The following is an 18,687-nucleotide window of genomic DNA, read 5'->3' as shown; positions in this document are numbered from 1 at the left end:
CTTACCTCTTCACACTTGAATATTGTTCCTGATTAAAAATAAAAAAAACAAAAAGTTATTTGAGATTCATGGGCCTATGTTTTTTCCATGCTAAAAAACAGGAGGCAAAGCTCCAGTTTATCCAAATGTCATCTCAGAAGTTGCAAAAATCACGATATCATACTTTTAAAAAATCCTTTTCAGGATATGGACAAATATAGGAATTTTAGCTTTGTAGATAAATTTTCTATTAAATTAAACTTTAGAAATATTTGTTGAATGGACCTGGTATGTCATATGAAAAATGCATTATGTTTGCTTTTATACCTATGATATTATTGTGGTTTTGCTTACATTGCTTATTGCTTTGGTCTTTTCTTTATGGCTATGGGTTTTTCGAGTTTTTAGTTTGTACAGCAAATATTTTAACTATATTATTTATACTGTGAAAGTGTCAGGGCCTTTCTTTTAAATTCTGGTAGGCTATAAATATGATAGCGAAAGAAAGAGATAGAGAAATATAAAGCTACTATAAAAAAGAGTTTAATTGCTTCAGAACAATTTATCTTCGGGGTTGATGAGGAGCAGGTAGTAGGGTAAGAATCTGTTTTCCTTGCATGCTAATGATTTTATTTGCTGAATAAAAGCATATGAATTGTCACTGCTATCAGCAACATATTTTAACTTCATTTATTTATTATATTAAACATTTGTTTATACAACCCATCTTTATTCATAATTGGTTGCTCCAACCACTCCTCTTCAGGGTCATTTTTTTTATTAAAGCACTTGCAAGATCAAGATTGTAGAGAACAAATAGACAATAACACATAGAACAATATTGCTTCACTTTTAATCCTTAGGAATACAAATTCTTTTTTTATATATATTAGGCAATACAATCTACTGGGCCTTAAATGACCTATATCTTTTGCCTCAAGCTTTGCTTGTAGTAATGCTAACTCAACAACATTGTAATATATCATTCTCTACTTCCAAGTTTTAGAAAAGTACATAATGTCCCTGTATTTAATAGTACCATATCCCAAGATTGGATCTCTGCCATCAGTATAATCCAATTATTTATTCTGTCACAAATAAATCATTGTCACATATGAAGACCCAAGAATGCACACTCAGAGACTATATACTCATCTCTCTTCTTCCAGCAAGAGCAAAAAAAAAAAGAAAAAGTAGTTGGAGGAAATGTGTTTGCATTGGAAAGGAAAGAGGGAAGAAGGAAGAAAACAACTAGATGAAGATAAGGCAAAGCAAAGCAGGGCAAGGAAGGAAGTTAATTTTTCTGAATACAGCTGTTTGAAGACAACAGGATTTTTTTTTACTGAAGTAATCAAACTGTGAAAACTTTGTTACTCCAACCTGTTTTCATGAACACTTGGATATCTCACCTCCAATCTGTTAAAAGTCAACTTATTTTTCCATCATTTTGCACACCAGACAAATATTCCAAACCAATTCTGTTTTAAAGAATTATCAATGTAGCTATAGGAAAAACATGTAAATATATGTATAGTAATTCAAATGTGGAAACTTCTGAATCACATGAAAATCCAAAAGCCTGTATCACTGAAAATGTACATTACTGTTCAGCCAGATGGACGGAATGTGTACTTGGTAGCATAGACAAAGACTGCACTCCACTTTCTCCCCCTCTTCTGCTGTTAGATTTATGAGGAAATAATTCAGAATGGATTAAATTCAGACTGTCCCTGGGCAATTGCACTAGTACTTGGTACTTTGTCTGAGTAGGGCTAAATCAATGTTCTGGAAGCTATTTCTGAGTGTATGTAAGCAAACCAAGCTGAGAATGCGATTGCAAAAGACATAAATGTCACTTTAAAATTGAATATGCAACTGTAATTGACTCTTTTAAATCTATTATTAAGGACAATCATTTTTAATAATATAAACATTTTCCAAATGACCAGCTTGGAAAATTGGTCATCATATTATAGTTTTAAGAATTTATTTTTCTCAGTATTTGTTTTAATAATACAAATTTTAAAAAGTTCTTTTTCTTCTGATACAGAAGATGACCCAAAACTTTCCTGATATTTTTAGTGGTGCTACCTAATGCATTTTAAATATATTAGTCTATTATTTCGAGCAATGCCTAACATGAGTTATTTTAAAAAGGTATTTATATGATTATTACAGAAAATCATAGAGCAAGATTGAACGTCAAGCAAGTTTTCATACATAATTAGGAAATTGTGGATAATAACTAAATACATACTATTTCCTTTTCTCACATAACATAATAAATACAGCGAAGCTATTTTGGAGAATGGACGCTTACCAAATAGAAAATGTTAAAAATAATATTAACATTACTAACATGAAAATAACATGAAAAATGATTCTACTTTTTAAATAAATGATAGATAGATAGATAATAGACAGACAGACAGACAGACAGACAGACAGACAGACAGAGTGAGTCTATATCATCAGGCATTTTTCCCCAAGCAATAATTATAACAATTATCTTTATTCAGGGCTGGCTATTTGCCCCAGAATATTCCACTTGAGATTATTAGATACCTGTCAAAGGAAAAGGAATTTCTACCTTGGCATGCTGCTAGCCGAGCTCTTTATCCTCTAGATAAGTTGCTGGACCGCACAGAGAACTACAATATGTTCAATGTAAGTAAAGATCTCTTCCTTTTAACAATCACTAAAATGTTATCCTCCCTACAAGAACACTATATATCAATCAAGGTGAACTCCAAGTGAGTTTAGGGGTAGGCAATTCTTTACCCTCTAGATAATTTCTCCTATTGGCCTTTGAAACTAGCTGTGCTAGCCATGGGTGGTAGAAGTTGACATTCACAACTATTTATTTGAATATAAATTGCATTAGATAGAAATGCACTATGCTATACACAAAACTGTATCTGCTGTTACATTCTGGATCATTTACATCTTCTGAATGTTCTGAAGGGCAACTTTATTTAAAATACATTGCAATAGTTCAAATATGTAGTAACTAAGGCATGATGATCATAAGCAGAGTCTTTTGATTTTGCACACCAACCTTAACTGGGTAAATGTTACAATTTCTAGAATCAAAGTTAGGAAATCTCTGGATCCAAGTGACCTGTAAATCCACAGGCACTCAGTCTTTTTAGAATTAAGCCAAAAACTATACTACCCACTCCCCCCATCTATACCCCTACAGTCTCTAATTTTTTTTGGGGGGGAGGGAATCTTGATAGTATTATCTGGACTGTTCAGGGCAGGAATGTAAACTAAATAACATCAATGTTCTGATGACACTTAATTTCATGCCAATAGAAGACTTAAGTCAAGTGATTTCATATGAATGTTAAACAGAGGTGGACAGAGCACTGAAGCACTCTGTAATGCAAGGTCTTCCATCAACACTGACTAGAACCAGTCTCAAAAGAACAACTGCAAATCTTAGTCCCCTACTTGAACCCCTTAAACCTTCCTTCGCATCCACAATGATCAATGGAATCAAAAGTGGATGCAACTTGCATCCAAAGCCCATGTGATCAATACCACCTCATTACTATAACCTGGTCTGAAATCTGACTCAAAAGTGTCCTAGATCAGCAGTTCAGCGGTTCAAATCTCACCGGCTCAGGGTTGACTCAGCCTTCCATCCTTCCGAGGTGGGTAAAATGAGGACCCAGATTGTTGGGGGCAATATGCTGACTCTCTGTAAACCGCTTAGAGAGGGCTGAAAGCCCTATGAAGCGGTATATAAGTCCACTGCTATTGCTATTGATAATAATGACTTTCCTCCAGTGTCTAGAACCAAAGTCTGCTTATGTCTTTTCATCTTCAATTATGCAGCTTTGTAAATAAAGATTATCCACTCTTAGGCTATGTTAATATAATGCAAAATATTTTTTTAAAATGTTTGCTTTTAACATATTGGTGTGATAATAAGGAAATTGCAGAATGATTTATTAATGACAAAGGCATATATTATAATGGTGTAGAAAGTAAAGGGTCAAAAGTAGAAACTGTCACATTATCATTGATTTAAAAATGCCAACAATTTAAAAGGACACTGAAAGGCCAACCTCATTAAATTGTTTAAACCTGATATAAAATTCATATTATTCAATATGATATCAATTGGGTGAGTCTTTGTAGTGATTTTGCCACTATACCTATAAATCTACACCTATAAAGACAGTGAAACCCATCACATCACAATATGTGGCCTAAATCTGTCACTTGTAAATATTTAATAATGGACTTTACTGAAACATGTACTTCCAAGTCAAGGATAGTCTGCAATAGCAAATATTTAACATGTTTAAGCACCAGGAGCTTTTCAAGTATTTTCATATTGAAATTAGAAAACTTGATCCAACGTTAATCCCTTTCTAAAGCTAGTTATTTCAGAAAGAACTCCAGTTTCTATGAACTCTGTAGGTCAAAAGAAGCAAGAAATTTGTTCCATTTTCTATATTTTTTCTGCAGCATTTTACACCCTCTGAAATCCTCAACTGATTTAACAGTCTGACCATGAACATTAATTTCTCTGCAGAAAGTTGTAGTAGTAATAATAAAAAGAAAAATCCAAATTCTAATATTACATGCAGACCTTGTAAAGAAAAAGATGAAGCCACGGATCACATAATTAGTGAATGAAGAAAAAAAAACTATGAACAATATTATGACAAGAATAGCCACTATGATACATTGGTAGCACTGCAAAAACTATAATTTCTGATTTTCCTGAATGTGATATGAACACAAAATCAACATACTAAAAATGATTTTAATTCTTAAGAGGTGTTGATGGACAAATTGATCAATATCTAGAATACAGCACTCCATGTATAATTAAAAAGAGTAATTTTAAAATGTCGCAATAACCAGGAATTGTGAAAAACCAATTGAAAACCCATAAGCTAGCTGTGATAATGGGAATAGAAAGTTAAGGTAGTTTTGATCAAGAAAATCCCCACTCAAATCACAGCAGTTATAAAATGTGATATTCGTCTTTTTATTCATAAACTTTAACATGCAGGAAAGGAATTTATGGATAATGTAGGCTAAAGCAACTCTTTCAAAATGGAGAGGAGAGTCTGTGGGACATTTGCTTGCTTTGGAAAGGATGTAACATCCGTATTGACTATGAAAATATTTAATGCAGAGACTTTTTCTCATTTCAGGAGTACATTTTGAGACAAGTTGCTTCAATGTATCTAAAGCTGGGATGGCCAACGAATAATTTGGAGAAATCTTTGGTTCAAGCTTCCTACCAGCATGAGTAATTCTATTTTTTAATTGTTGCAAAATAGCCTTAATGAAATGAATTTCCTAAACTTAATTCAAAGTAATCAGATTTAACTTTTATATCTTCTATTTATTTAGCACATGACCTGATTGAAAGGCTTAAATTAATTTTCTAAATTCACATTGTGATGTTGCCATCTTTTTTCTAGAATTTCAGAGAATTATTGTTTCTAACAGTAATTTAATTCTGGCTGCATTTTACAATATAACTTTTGATAGGTTGAGATGCTTCATGGCCATCACTTCTGCTTCATTGTTGTTTAATAATTATTGAACAATAGCTGTAACATTGTACATATGGATGTCCTCATTAAATATTAGTTTAGATTGGTATTTCTCAAACTTGGTAAATTTAGATATGTGGCTTTCAACTTCCAGAATTCTTCAGCTGGCTGGGGAATTCTGGGAGTTGAAGTACACATATCTTAAATATGTCAAGTTTGAGAAACTTTGGTTTAAAACTTGGCAACTGAGAATGAGAATATATTTATTAACATCAGATTAATGCTAGTTTTGTCTTTGGGATACACAGGGAGTTCCGCCGTGAAGTGATTATGCTGGCATGTAGCTTTGGTAACAAGCATTGCCACCAGCAGGCTGCAACTCTAATCTCTGACTGGATTTCAAGCAATAGAAACAGGTAAAAATGACATCCTACATTGCTCATAAAGATAAAGATTGTTTCATCCCCAATTAATTTTACTACAGAGTGGTATGCTCATGCATGCATATTAATAATAGTTGGCTCCTGGAAGGAAGAAATTTTGTGCAAGAAAAGTGGCATTTGTTTGTGTAGAGGTATGTGTGTATGTAGAGCAAGAGAGAGAGTTGTTGCTAAAAATCTTAACACAAGTATTAAAGTACTACCTCCCATGGTATTAATACTGGTGTAAAATCAGGGTGCAGGGACACTTTCCAGCAGTTGCAATGATGAAAGAGAATAATCTCTTTTATCCACCCCCAAAGCCATAGTAGAATTGTTCCAAAGTGCTCTAAGCTGGCTCATCCAGATTTGCTTTCAAATGTCCAAAACCTCTAGATCTTTGTTAACCCACTTTATAACCTGCAGCATCTTGGTGACCCAAGTAGACCCATGAACTCAGAATACAGCCAAAGATTGCTTAGTACTGAATTTTAACATTCAATTTGGTCTCACAAGTGAATACCGTATTCCCTATTGCCCCTTAATACATATTCCTTTTGAGGATTCAGGATCCACCCCTAAGGACTCAGAAACACCCTTTGCAGCATACTCTACCACAGCTCTTCCTCAATCCATCACCCCAACACACAACTAATATTCCAACTATTTACTAATACCATGTACAAAAATCAAATTGGACTGTAGAGGCAATAGTAAAAATACTATGGTCTGTTACAATACAGTCCACATAACACAAAACACTATAACTACAGTAAATCTACAGGGAAATGTAAATATTGTGAAGAGGTAAAAAATAGACTGCATCTATTTGCTGTAACAAATGATTATAGTAATGGAAGTAGCGAACAAAACTCCCTGGTGACTGAAGAGAAAGACAAAAGATACCATAATGATGTATCCATATGGCAGAACACAAATGAACATGGTGAGAACACAAAGATAATGGTCTGAAAAGGAAAACTGTAACTATACACTTCTCTATAACTTTTTTTGAAAATACAAGAATGCATAGGATACTATATGGTCTGTGTGCAAAGAATTATCCATTAACAATAGTGAAAAATTCTTTCCCTTAAGTTCTCAACATTGCCATCGATATATGCAAGGTAAGTAAGTTAAATATTGTTTTGTACTGAATATATTTTAGTACTTCTTTATATGATACAGGAGTTCAGTTGCATGATCTTTGGTCTTTTCATATGAAATTTTCTGTAATTTTGTTTGTATAGCATAGATTGCCTCTATTATTCTCTTTAGGCTTCTGGGAAGGGTGTGTTCTGTGTAATTCAGATAATCAAAGAAGACTTTTTCTGTTTACAGGTTATTTTACAATTAGGTAATATGCATAACAGTGGGATTGTGGTCATGAATAATGTTTCAATAGGACCAGTTCAATAATTATTCTGTGGACAAAGTTGTAATGGACATTTGTAATCATTGCAGCATATTACTTTTCCTCCTCTGTGCATCACGATAGCTGTACAATGATAAAACAAACAATCACATTTAAGGAAATGGAAGGACGCTGTATATAATTCAAGTAATCTTCTTCTTTTACATATTAATTTGATGTTGGCAGGCGGTTTAGAAGTAGACCTAAGCATTCAATTACAAATTGGAAATTGTTTCAATTTCATTGAACTTCTTTAACCTTTGCAGTGCATCTGTTCTGAATGAAAAGCTGTTTTAAAATCTACTAGTTTTTGAAAAAATCATTCTAAAGGTAAATTCATTTTATCCTTACTCTAGTTTTTATAAACTATAAAAACAATAAATAGTTTTTTTAATGCACACTATAATTGCAAGGTCTCCCAAATAAAAATCTAATATTATGAGGGGGTATTGAGAGAAAATTGGAATAGGGATGAAGTATTTTCAATGATATCTGAAGGAATGTTCTTTGTTTCATTATCAAAATTACTACTTCATTTAGTTATAGTATCATTTAAGTCTGTGATCAGCGTGCGTACACATACACACACACACAGACCAAAAACCCAGCTTGAAAGTAGAACCAAATCACAAGATAGCAGTATGCTCCCATCACTGAATTTGTTCAGGTAAAGCCTGGACTTCCACCTGTCACCTAAGGTTTGATTTGCACTTCTGCACAGAGCAGGCTATTGTACTTGATAGTCTAAATCAGTGGTTCCCAAACATTTTCTTTCATTACCCAAGCCACCTATTAGAAAGTTATATTGAATTTCAAAGAGGGATCATAAATCCCCTTCTCAGCACTGTGTCACCTCAATTGGTTGCTGAATGATGATCATAATTCAAGGACTGCCTGTATTATAAGAATATCATTGATCTTTATGTCATTTCAACAAAATATCATTGATAATTTCATTGGTTTTTGTCTTGTAAAATACTGTAATGGAATGTGTGAATGACCTTAAGGGATGAGGGAAAGAGATTCTGCCTAAGGAATGATCAGATAAGAGAGGGAAGAGCTCCCCATGGTTTAACAATCTGAGAAAGAAATTTAGGAAGTGACCAGAAAGTTAAAAGTAGTAGAGGAACAGCTAGGACCCACCAAATCATCTCTTGATTTCAATTTAGACTCTCTTCCAAAAAATAAAAGTCAATGAATTAGCATGTCAACTAATTAACTATTGAATCAACTACCAAATGTTAATATCACTTCTCTCCTTTAAAAAATGCTTACTGTGGTGACAACCATAAATAATTTTGGGAGTCAACCTTGCTTTTTTATACCTATTTCAAATCCCCAATCTGGCATATCTAATACAGCGATAAAATCCCGTTACTCAGTCATACATAATACATACAATACATACACACATACCCGTGTTTACCCAAAAATGAGGGTCTTATTTTCTTTTGGGAAGTGTTTTTTTCCCCATGTCCAGGGGCCCGGTTTTTCTGCTTGATCGCAGCAGGGCAGGAGGCAACCCAGCATGCCAGTGCCACTGCCGCAAGGTGGGGATGGAGCTGCTCCACGTGCCCTGAACTGGCTTACCTCTTGGTGCTACTGCCAGGCCACCCATGTCCTGATGTGTGCCTCACCTCATGTCAGCGGCTCCAGGACCTCCATCCAGCAGGCCCGCCTAGCCACCAGACTACTTCTGCTTGCTTGCGACCACAACAGAGCAGGAGACCAAGCAACACACCAGTGCCACGGCCATGAGGCGAGGTGGGAGGGTGGGTGAAGCTGCTCCGCATGCCTTGCACCAGGGCCCTCACAGACAGGCTATCCACGCCCCAACATTGGTCTCGCCTCGCGGCTGCAGCACCACCGCAATACTCAGCCTCCTGCTCCATTGTGGTCATGAGCAACCAGAATAAATGCTGGATTTGACTGCTATTGCTGCTGCCACGAGGCAATGTCAGGGCATGGATGGTCTGGTTGGAGGGGCGCTGAGATAAGGCCAGTGTGGGGCACCTGGGGTGGCTCCACCCCCTGCCTTGCCTTGTGGCCACAGCACTACGAGAAACCAGATGGAATTGGCAGCTGGCTGGCTGCGCAGGCTCTTAAGTAGGGCTTATTTTGGAGGTAGGCTTATATTAAATGAAGATGTAAAAACAGGCTAGGTCTTATTTCCAGGGAAACAGGGTACATAACCACACCCACACAAACAATGAATGGAGGGGTAAGTAAAAAGAAAGGCCCAGGTTCGCCTGGTGCACCAGTTGCGCCCCTACCTGAACCGGGAGGCTCTCACAACAGTCACTCGTGCCCTTGTGACCTCTAGGCTGGAGTACTGCAATGTGCTCTACATGGGGCTGCCCTTGAAGAGTATTCGGCGACTTCAGCTAGTCCAGAATGCGGCTGCGCAGGCGATTGTGGGTGCACCTCGCTTCACCCACATAACACCTATCCTCCGCGAGCTGCACTGGCTACCTGTCGATCTCCGGGTACGCTTCAAGGTGCTACTTGTCACCCATAAAGCCCTTCATGGTAGTGGATCTGGGTACTTGAGAGACCGCCTACTGCCAATCACCTCCACTCGACCTATTAGATCCCATAGATTAGGCCTCCTCCGAGTCCCATCTGCCGGTCAATGTCGACTGGCAACCACGCAGAGGAGAGCCTTCTCGGTGGCAGCTCCGACCCTATGGAACGATCTCCCCGTGGAGATTCGTACCCTCACCACCCTCCAGACCTTCCGCACAGCCCTCAAAATCTGGCTATCCTGTCAGGCCTGGGGCTAAAGACTGTAACCCACCCGAATGGTATGAATGTTGTGTTTTTTAATGACGTACTGTCCTACGTGTTAAATGTTTGTTTCCCCCCCCCCTTTTCGAGTTGTAAGCCGCCCTGAGTCCCCTCAGGGAAAAGGGCGGCATATAAATAAACTTCTCAAATCTCAAAAGCAAAAGTTTAAAGACAGACTCAGGAGTACAAAGGGAAAGGGAAAAGAGGAAAAGGAAGGAGAATAACTTCAGTTTTCTTTGTACAGGTATAAATATAAAATACATTAACCTCTTACTCTAAAATCAACTATAATAGCCATAACTATTCATATAAGAGCATTATAGTATATGAAACAATTATGCTATTAGGGACATCAAGAAAAATAAGCTTGGACTATACTCTTAAAATTAACTGGACATCTGATTAACTTTCTTTTCTTAAAGGTTTTCATAAAGACGTTGAAGCATATCACTAAATCAAAGAACAGTCTAAACTGCCTCTAATTACATTTTAAGAAATTAGAACTCTATTTGCCTAGCAGATAAATAATTAAGGGGCTATTTTATAAATGCATTTCCAAACTTAAAAGAACAAGCCTGTACTAATTAATTATAACTTAAAAGATTATTTCTTAGCACTTTGTAAAACTGCATTATAAATCATTGGGAAAATAGATTTCACTGCAAGAGCATAGTTTGATTTTATTATTTTAACATTTTCTACAAGTATTTAATTTTTAATCAGCAGCCACATTTCCAACAAATTCTATTTTTTTTACTATGGTTCTTAAGTAAGATAAATAAGGTCAAGCAAATCGCAACACTGTTCAAATAGAATTATTTCAAATCATGCTTACAGAAGTTAATAATTGTGAAGTATTCATCATAGTTTTAAAAAGTGAATGAAAGTAAATAGAATGAAGGGTTGTAACAAATACTTTAATTGAGTAGCATTAAAACTTAAATCACACTGCTCAGAAAGAATTCTCAATGTATTCATAATGAGCTTACAGCCAGATAAACATATAGAGTAATCCCTTCATATAGCTGTCCAGGAGGACATAGATTATGGCAAACATTCTTTTCTCTGGCAGTGAATTTGCTATGGGAAAAAATAATTTAGATTTTGGATGAGTCCCTCAACTTTTTCAGCCTAGAACAAAAGCTTATCATTGGTCCATGACACCAGATAAATTATTTAGAATGAATGAAGATCCTGAAATGTATGTTGGAAATATAAACATGCTTTACATGCACATTCTTGGTGGACAGATAAAAAAAACCCAAAAGTGTTGAATTCAAATATACAGTTAGATACAGATGATTTTAAAGATCAATAATCAATTGAAGCCAGAAATTTTCTTTCTAGGTTAATTTTTAGTGGTAGGCTGATAGGTATGCATGTTTACAGAGATTTAAAGAGACCATAGAGGTTGGAAGTGTTGACTTATGGGATCCTTCCAATGGACTGCTCATTGGTGGGCCCAGTTCTCTTGGATGGACCTAGCATGAGTCTTCAGCTTGACAGCAGACATTCGTTGGAAACCATTGTGGAGTTCATCCTACCAGTGAAATATGCCATGCTGGCAAAATAGAAGTGGCAGTGGCATTTTCCCTGGGTTCTCAGAAACTGTTCAATGATCAGGTAGCAGCCATGGCCAGGAGGATGAACTTATCCAAGTTCATCTTGGGAGCCACCTCTTCCTCAACAGTAAGAACCTTCAGTTCTTTACCCATACCTTGCATCTGGACCATTGCAATGCATTCTGTATGAGGCTGTCCTCAAAGACCATCTGAAAACTAAAGCTGATTAAAATGCAGTGGCAAAAGCTGTAACAAGAATTCTCAATGACACCCATGTATCATTATTGCTTCATGAGCTACCAATTGATTTTTCAATGAAGTTCAAAGTTCTGATCATCACCTATAAAACCCTTCATGTTATACAGTCAGGTTATGTGTGGAGCCACTTGTTTCAAATTTTTCTATCTGCCCATTATGTTCAGGCAGTTATTCTACTGTACCTGTGGTAAGTGAGGTATTTTCTATTAATAAAGGAGAATATTTGTTATTCAGGGTTGAAATGAGGGGTTCTTTATGCTCTCTGAGCATGGTTGTTTTCTTGCAGACATTTCATTACTAGTCATCATCAATGCTAGTCCTTTTGTACACTCGCTAAAATAAGCATAGTGCAATCATGATTTCTTTTAGGAAGACTTTGTCAGCCAAGAATATATTTGTCTATTGTGGGCAGCTAAAAATGATTTGATAATCATGAAACTCTGATCAAGATTCTTGACAAATCAGATTTGACACAGATACTATGGTTGCCAGTTGATCTCTAGGCCTAGCTCAAAGGATTTATTTTAAAACTATGTAATTTAAGACAAATTATTGCAAGACCACCTATTTATGTATAATTCATCTCACACTAAAAAAAGTCAAATTCTGAAGGTACTGATACAAATTTTCTTAACATCAAAACATTTGTGCCCATTCTATGGGAAAAAATGTCATTAAAGTTTTGAACCTTATAATAATTCAACATGTGCCTTAAATCTTTTTATTTTGGCCATTCTTCAAGTTTTAGAGCCTTAATATTTTTGGCATTGAGTTTTAATATTCCTTTAGAATTTTTAATGGCTTTAGCATTGTAAATGTTTATCTTTATTCTTGTAAGCCATCCCGAACTGTTGCAACCATCAGAAATAAACAAAGAGACATGCCTTCATTATAGAGATTGGTTAATAGTAAATAACCGCTATTCCTTTCCATCATAAGAAAAAATGAAAAATGAGTAGTCATAATTATCCTGACACATTAGCTGAGACAGATCTTGTTCTTCCTACTCTCTGTGGGAAGAGAAAATGATAATAGGTAAGTTTTGTCAGGTTAGGCTGCTTGGCCTTCTCGACTACTTCAGACATTCCATGATGAGGACATTCAGTTGTGGTCATCGTGTATTTAATATATTTTATTTGAAAAGTAAATCTGCCTTTTCATAGGCCAGTCCAAATCTTCTCATAGTTCATATCTCCTTCCTATCCTGTCAAGGCTGCTAGCCATTTCAGAAAAAGTACAAAAATTGAGTATTAAATTTTCACTTATACAGATAATAGTTTGAGGACAGAATTTTACTCAGAATATTCCCACCCTAGAAATTACATGTCATACTTTCCCTCCCTACTAGTCTGTATTTATTCTTTTCCTTTTTAAAAACACTACACTTGAGAGATGGCACTCCAGCATAACATATAGATGGTCTTCATCTTCAGAAAAACTACAGAATTATAACTTGTGTGTTATGCCTCATGAAAATACTACAAATACAATGTCACTGTGGTTTTTATATGTTCTTTTGAAGAATACCACCAAATGTGAGAGACATCGTCTACTGCACAGGAGTTTCACTGATGGATGAAGATGTATGGGAATTCATCTGGATGAAATTCCACTCAACTACAGCAGTATCAGAGAAGAAAATATTATTAGAAGCTTTAACCTGTAGTGATGACAGAAATTTGTTAAACAGGTATGCTCATTTAATCTATATTTCCTGATTTTTTTCAAACTCAGTCTTGTATCAGTAGAAGTAATAGCATTTGTGGTCTGAATATTGTCCCAAATATTAAATGTTCCTAGCTTATGTATGTCCTTTTTAAAGTGTTTATACTTACTCATTTTTCCCTGAAGAAGTTACAAAAAATATCTATGGAGATTTTCAGTCAACCAGATCATGCTTTGTCCCAAAGGTGCTTTTTCAGAAAGCAACTGAACTTTCTTGTTTTCTTTGAAGATGTTTCCTTCTCATCCAAGAAGCTTCTTCAGGTCTGACTGGATGCTGGGGAATAGAAGGATTTATATTCCTTGCAGACAGCTGAAATATAAATCCTTCCATTCCCCACCATCCAATCAGAGCTGAAGAAACGTCTTAGATGAGAAGCGAAATGTCTTCTAAGAAAAAACAAGAAAGTCCAGTTGCCTCCTGAAAAAATAAGTGATAAAGTTTTTAATACTGTATATGCTGAGCATTTATTCCAATTTATTTGCTATATATTAACTTGAAAATTATTTTAGAAAAATATAACCTAAGAGTAGTATTCATGAAGCCTATAACAAATTAATTTTAGTTTTTAGCAAATATCTGCCAAGTAGATTTAGCTTATTTTCTGCATTTTACAAACAAATATTGAAAGTGCCACATAGGTTTTCAATTAGCATCTAGCAATGTTTGACCTTTGTTGGAGATCCCAAGATATTGAATGGCATGATGCTGAAATATTAGTAAAAGCTAAACATTTTCCCTCTTTCTCCTATTATTCAAGGCTTCTTAACCTGTCTCTTAATTCTGAAGTTGTCCTGGATCAGGATGCAATTGATGTCATAATCCATGTAGCTAGAAATCCACATGGAAGAGATCTTGCTTGGAAATTTTTTAGAGAAAAGTGGAAAATATTGAATGCAAGGTAAAATATCTTGATAAACTGTATGCTTCATGTTCCATATATTTAAACTTTACAATACCAATAATTTAAGGGGGTACATAGTTAAATAGCCATAAAAAGTGAGAAAAGTCTCTCTCTCTCTCCCTCTCTCTCTTTCTCTCTCTCTCTCTCTCTGTGTGTGTGTATTTCAAGAGTCACTTGATTCGTTGTTGCTGTAAAATGTTTAGATAAAACATCATGTAACTATATTTAATAATGACCTTGATCTAACTTCCTGCAGTTTTACTCATGTATGGAATGGCTAATTTCACTCTGCCCAAAATCTACTTTTCCTTATTTTTTGTGATGCAATATATAGAATTGAATTTTAATTTGAAGAAAAATATGACTATTTATACTCCATTAATACAGCTTCAGTTTAATATGATTGATATTGATCATATACCATAGGATATAATATTTCCAGAGATTATGGAACAGAAACTGTAACTGGTTACACAATTGTAACAGTAATATAGTTTATAATATATGATTCAAAATCATTGTCACTCAGAATGCTCTTTATTTATATTTTTTATCTTTGTGATGAAGATACGGAGAAGCGTTATTTATGAATTCAAAACTGATAAGTGGAGTCACAGAATTTCTTAATTCAGAGAGTGAACTGAATGAGGTAAATATTCAGTACTTACAGTTATTTTTGTACTCTTTTTCACTTTGTTCATTGTGTGCTACCTAAAAAAAAACCAGGCTTACTCATTTTCCATATAACATGTATGTATTTCAGCTTCTATAAATGATGTATTATCTGAATGCTGCATTCACATTTAAGGAAAAGATAGTCTTTTTTATAATGAGAAAGAGAGAGAAAGTGACAATCAAATTTCATGACGTTTTAACTAAGTTCAATGTAAACCTACTATTCATAGAATAATGTGAATTTAAAATATTAAATCCAAGAACATTAGGATCTTTATAGTACTTGAACAGCCCCCCCCAACATGCAAATGAATTCTTAATTATTTTATGATAAAATGTTTAAAAAGTTCATCAACCTAATTCACCCTAATTTAATATGTTTACTATATTTAATAAAGAAAAAACTCTTCAGGGAAGAATGTAAATGTTGTAGCTTAATGTGAACTAAAATTACATTAGATGTGTTTCTATTTTTTCTATGGTTGGATACACATGTAAGAATAAACTGTCTGCACCATAAAGCAGACTTTCTGGCTTTGCAGACTGGTGGTGATGGGGAGGATGATTCCGCTTGAGTGGCGGCCAAGCACATGTGCAGCTCCATTTGAGGCATGCTCACCCGCTGCTTGTGCAAATGGAGCATGCTGCTCTCCTGCTTGCACAAGTGGGTATATGCATGTGTACATGCACCCAACACTTCTGCAGCCTGGTTCCAAAAGGCTTAAGGCCCGTTAGTGGGTTGGGGTTTGGGGTTTGGGGACCCCTGCCATAAAGCATCCGGATTACAAGGAAGATAGAGGAAGTGATGTTAATATAATCAGGCATTGGAACATTAGTATTTTGCAACATCATTTCAGGCAGTTGCAGTTTGTTGCTTTATTATACTTTCAATCTGTAAAATATTGCAATAGCAATAGCAGTTAGACTTATATACCGCTTCATAGGGCTTTCAGCCCTCTCTAAGCGGTTTACAGAGTCAGCATATCGCCCCCAACAATCTGGGTCCTCATTTTACCCACCTCGGAAGGATGGAAGGCTGAGTCAACCCTGAGCCGGTGAGATTTGAACAGCCGAACTGCAGCTAACAGTCAGCTGAAGTAGCCTGCAGTGCTGCATTCTAACCACTGCGCCACTTCGGCTCTGCAAGAATTTCAGTAGGAAACATAGAGCTTTTGTCCTTAGTTTGTAAATTATATGAAGTTCATTTTTTTTCTTTAGATCTGTCTTAATTAACCATTAAATTCTATTTCTAGCTAAAGAAATTTATAAAGAATTATGGAGAGAGATCTGCTGCCTCTTTCTCTCGAGCTGTGGAAACAGTGGAAGCGAATGTCCGGTGGCAGATGATTTACAAAGAAGAATTATTTCAGTGGCTGAGAAAAACACTTGCACACTAATCTGTGTTTCTGGCAAAGACCTAGTACAAGTTTTGCAAGATGAGAAGCACAGTGGGAACTTTCAGAAAACTGACTAGAAATCCAGCAAAGACAAGTTCAAGTTGGAAGGACCATTAAACAGAGATATATTATATTTTTGCACCAAATTCCTCAGAACTGTTAAATGATTAGGGGCACACTGACAAAGAGGAATGGTCATGAATCCCATCCCTACTATTACATGGCCAAGAGTGATATTAAGTGGTGCATGTAAATGTCACTGTCAGTTTTGTTGGAGAAAACCCCTGAGAATATTTGTGCATGGTTTTATGGTTCCTGCCTGTATTTCAGCATGCTTACTTCAGATGTCCATGTTTTGTATGTGAATTTCTGTTGCATCAAAGATGGGCATTATGCAAAAGCACAAAAACTCTTATGACAATCAGTGATGTGACAACAAGGTAGGATGGAAAGAAAAACGTTAAAGATACAAATGAACAAGTGATAACATCTCCCCTTTCATGGTGCTGGCCAGTTTTACTTTTAAATTCTCTTTTAAGTTCTCTTTCAATGCTAATCCTTTTTGAGTTGTAAACAGTAATATAAATTACAATCCAAAGATTCCTCTTTTTAAATCAAGAATACGTATGTATTTAGAGGCAGAATATTTTCACAGTAAGGTATCATTAAAAAAAATAATTTCTCCATTACTCACTGTCGATTGATAGGTTTACTTTCATAAGTTAGTTTACAACAGCTAGTTTGCATATTTGGTGGGATGGGGGGAAGTAAAAAAAAGTCTTTTGCATTATATCTTTTCAGCAAAAGTATTCAGTAGATATTATATTGTTCTTTGATAGTTGCATATATGAGAGGAAAATCAAGTGAGAGAAAGAACAGAACAAAACCAGGGGAAAACTGGAAAACTGTTAAGTAACTTCCTAGGTAATGTTTAAATTGTAAGAAACATCCATTCCCCCCTACCATCCTTGTCAGTACGAACATCTTGTTTCTTCATAGATAGCCTGTTAAAATTCAATAAAATGGATTACATTTGAGTAATTGTAATCCAAATTTGAAAAAAAATCCTTTGTGTCTATTTCACTATTTTTAAAAACTTAGATAAGGCATTAAGATGGACAGGTATAGTATAGGTGGTACCTTGCTCAATAGTAGTAATTGTGAGAGGGATCTTGGAGTCCTAGTGGACAACCATTAAAATATGAGCCAGCAGTGTGCAGCAGCTGCCAAAAAAGCCAACACAGTTCTAGGCTACATAAACAGAGGGATAGAATCAAAATCATGAGAAGTGTTAATACCACTTTATAATGCCTTGGTAAGGCCACATTTGGAATACTGCATTCAGTTTTGGTTGCCACAATGTTGAAAAGATGGGGAGACTCTAGAAAGAGTGCAGAGAACAGCAACAAAGATGATTAGGGGATTGGAGACTAAAACATATGAAGAATGGTTGCAGGAACTGGGTAAATCTAGTTTAATGAAAAGAAGGACTAGGGGAGACATGATAGCAATGTTCCAATATCTCAGGGATTGCCACAAAGAAGAGGGAATCAAACTATTCTCCAAGGCACCTGAGGGTAGAATAAGAAGCAATGGGTGGAAACTAATCAAGGAGAGAAGAAACTTAGAACTGAGGAGAAATTTCCTGACAGTTAGAACCATTAATCAGTGGAACAAGCTTCCCTCCAGAAGTTGTGAATGCCCCAACACTGCAAGTCTTTAAGATGTTGGATAGCCATTTGTCTGAAACAGTACAGGGTTTCCTGCCTAGGCAAGGGGTTGGACTAGAAGACCTCCAAGGTTCCTTCTAACTCTGCTATTGCATTGTATGTTCTAATGCAATTCACAATGCACCAATATGATTATTAAAAGTTATCCCAATTTAATATAATGGCCTTATTGAGAGTAGCATGCACTCCATCAAGTTTTTTCCCTTCCTTATTTAGAATTTCTATAAAGAGTTACCAAATAATAACTTAGCTGGAATGCAACAGTTCTTATAATTTATCATATTCTTCATCACAGGGAAGTGATATTCTTC

General features: G+C 35.6%; 1 protein-coding gene across 1 annotated transcript in view; it reads left to right on the top strand.

The window, feature by feature from the left end:
- TRHDE (thyrotropin releasing hormone degrading enzyme) overlaps positions 1–17,641 on the top strand; it is a 272,257-nt gene extending 254,616 nt beyond the window's left edge. Inside the window, exons 13-19 of the mRNA XM_032220641.1 lie at positions 2,499–2,646; positions 5,160–5,257; positions 5,816–5,923; positions 13,470–13,637; positions 14,431–14,571; positions 15,142–15,223; positions 16,503–17,641. Of these exons, the coding sequence (XP_032076532.1) occupies positions 2,499–2,646; positions 5,160–5,257; positions 5,816–5,923; positions 13,470–13,637; positions 14,431–14,571; positions 15,142–15,223; positions 16,503–16,646 (889 nt within the window). The 3' untranslated portion in view covers positions 16,647–17,641. The remainder of the gene's footprint in view (positions 1–2,498; positions 2,647–5,159; positions 5,258–5,815; positions 5,924–13,469; positions 13,638–14,430; positions 14,572–15,141; positions 15,224–16,502) is intronic.
- The last annotated feature ends 1,046 nt before the right edge of the window (positions 17,642–18,687 follow it).

This window comes from Thamnophis elegans, chromosome 7, assembly GCF_009769535.1.
Source record: "Thamnophis elegans isolate rThaEle1 chromosome 7, rThaEle1.pri, whole genome shotgun sequence".
Taxonomy (NCBI): domain Eukaryota; kingdom Metazoa; phylum Chordata; class Lepidosauria; order Squamata; family Colubridae; genus Thamnophis; species Thamnophis elegans.
Note: the sequence above shows the minus strand (reverse complement) of the source record. Positions and strands in the feature narration are given on the sequence as shown.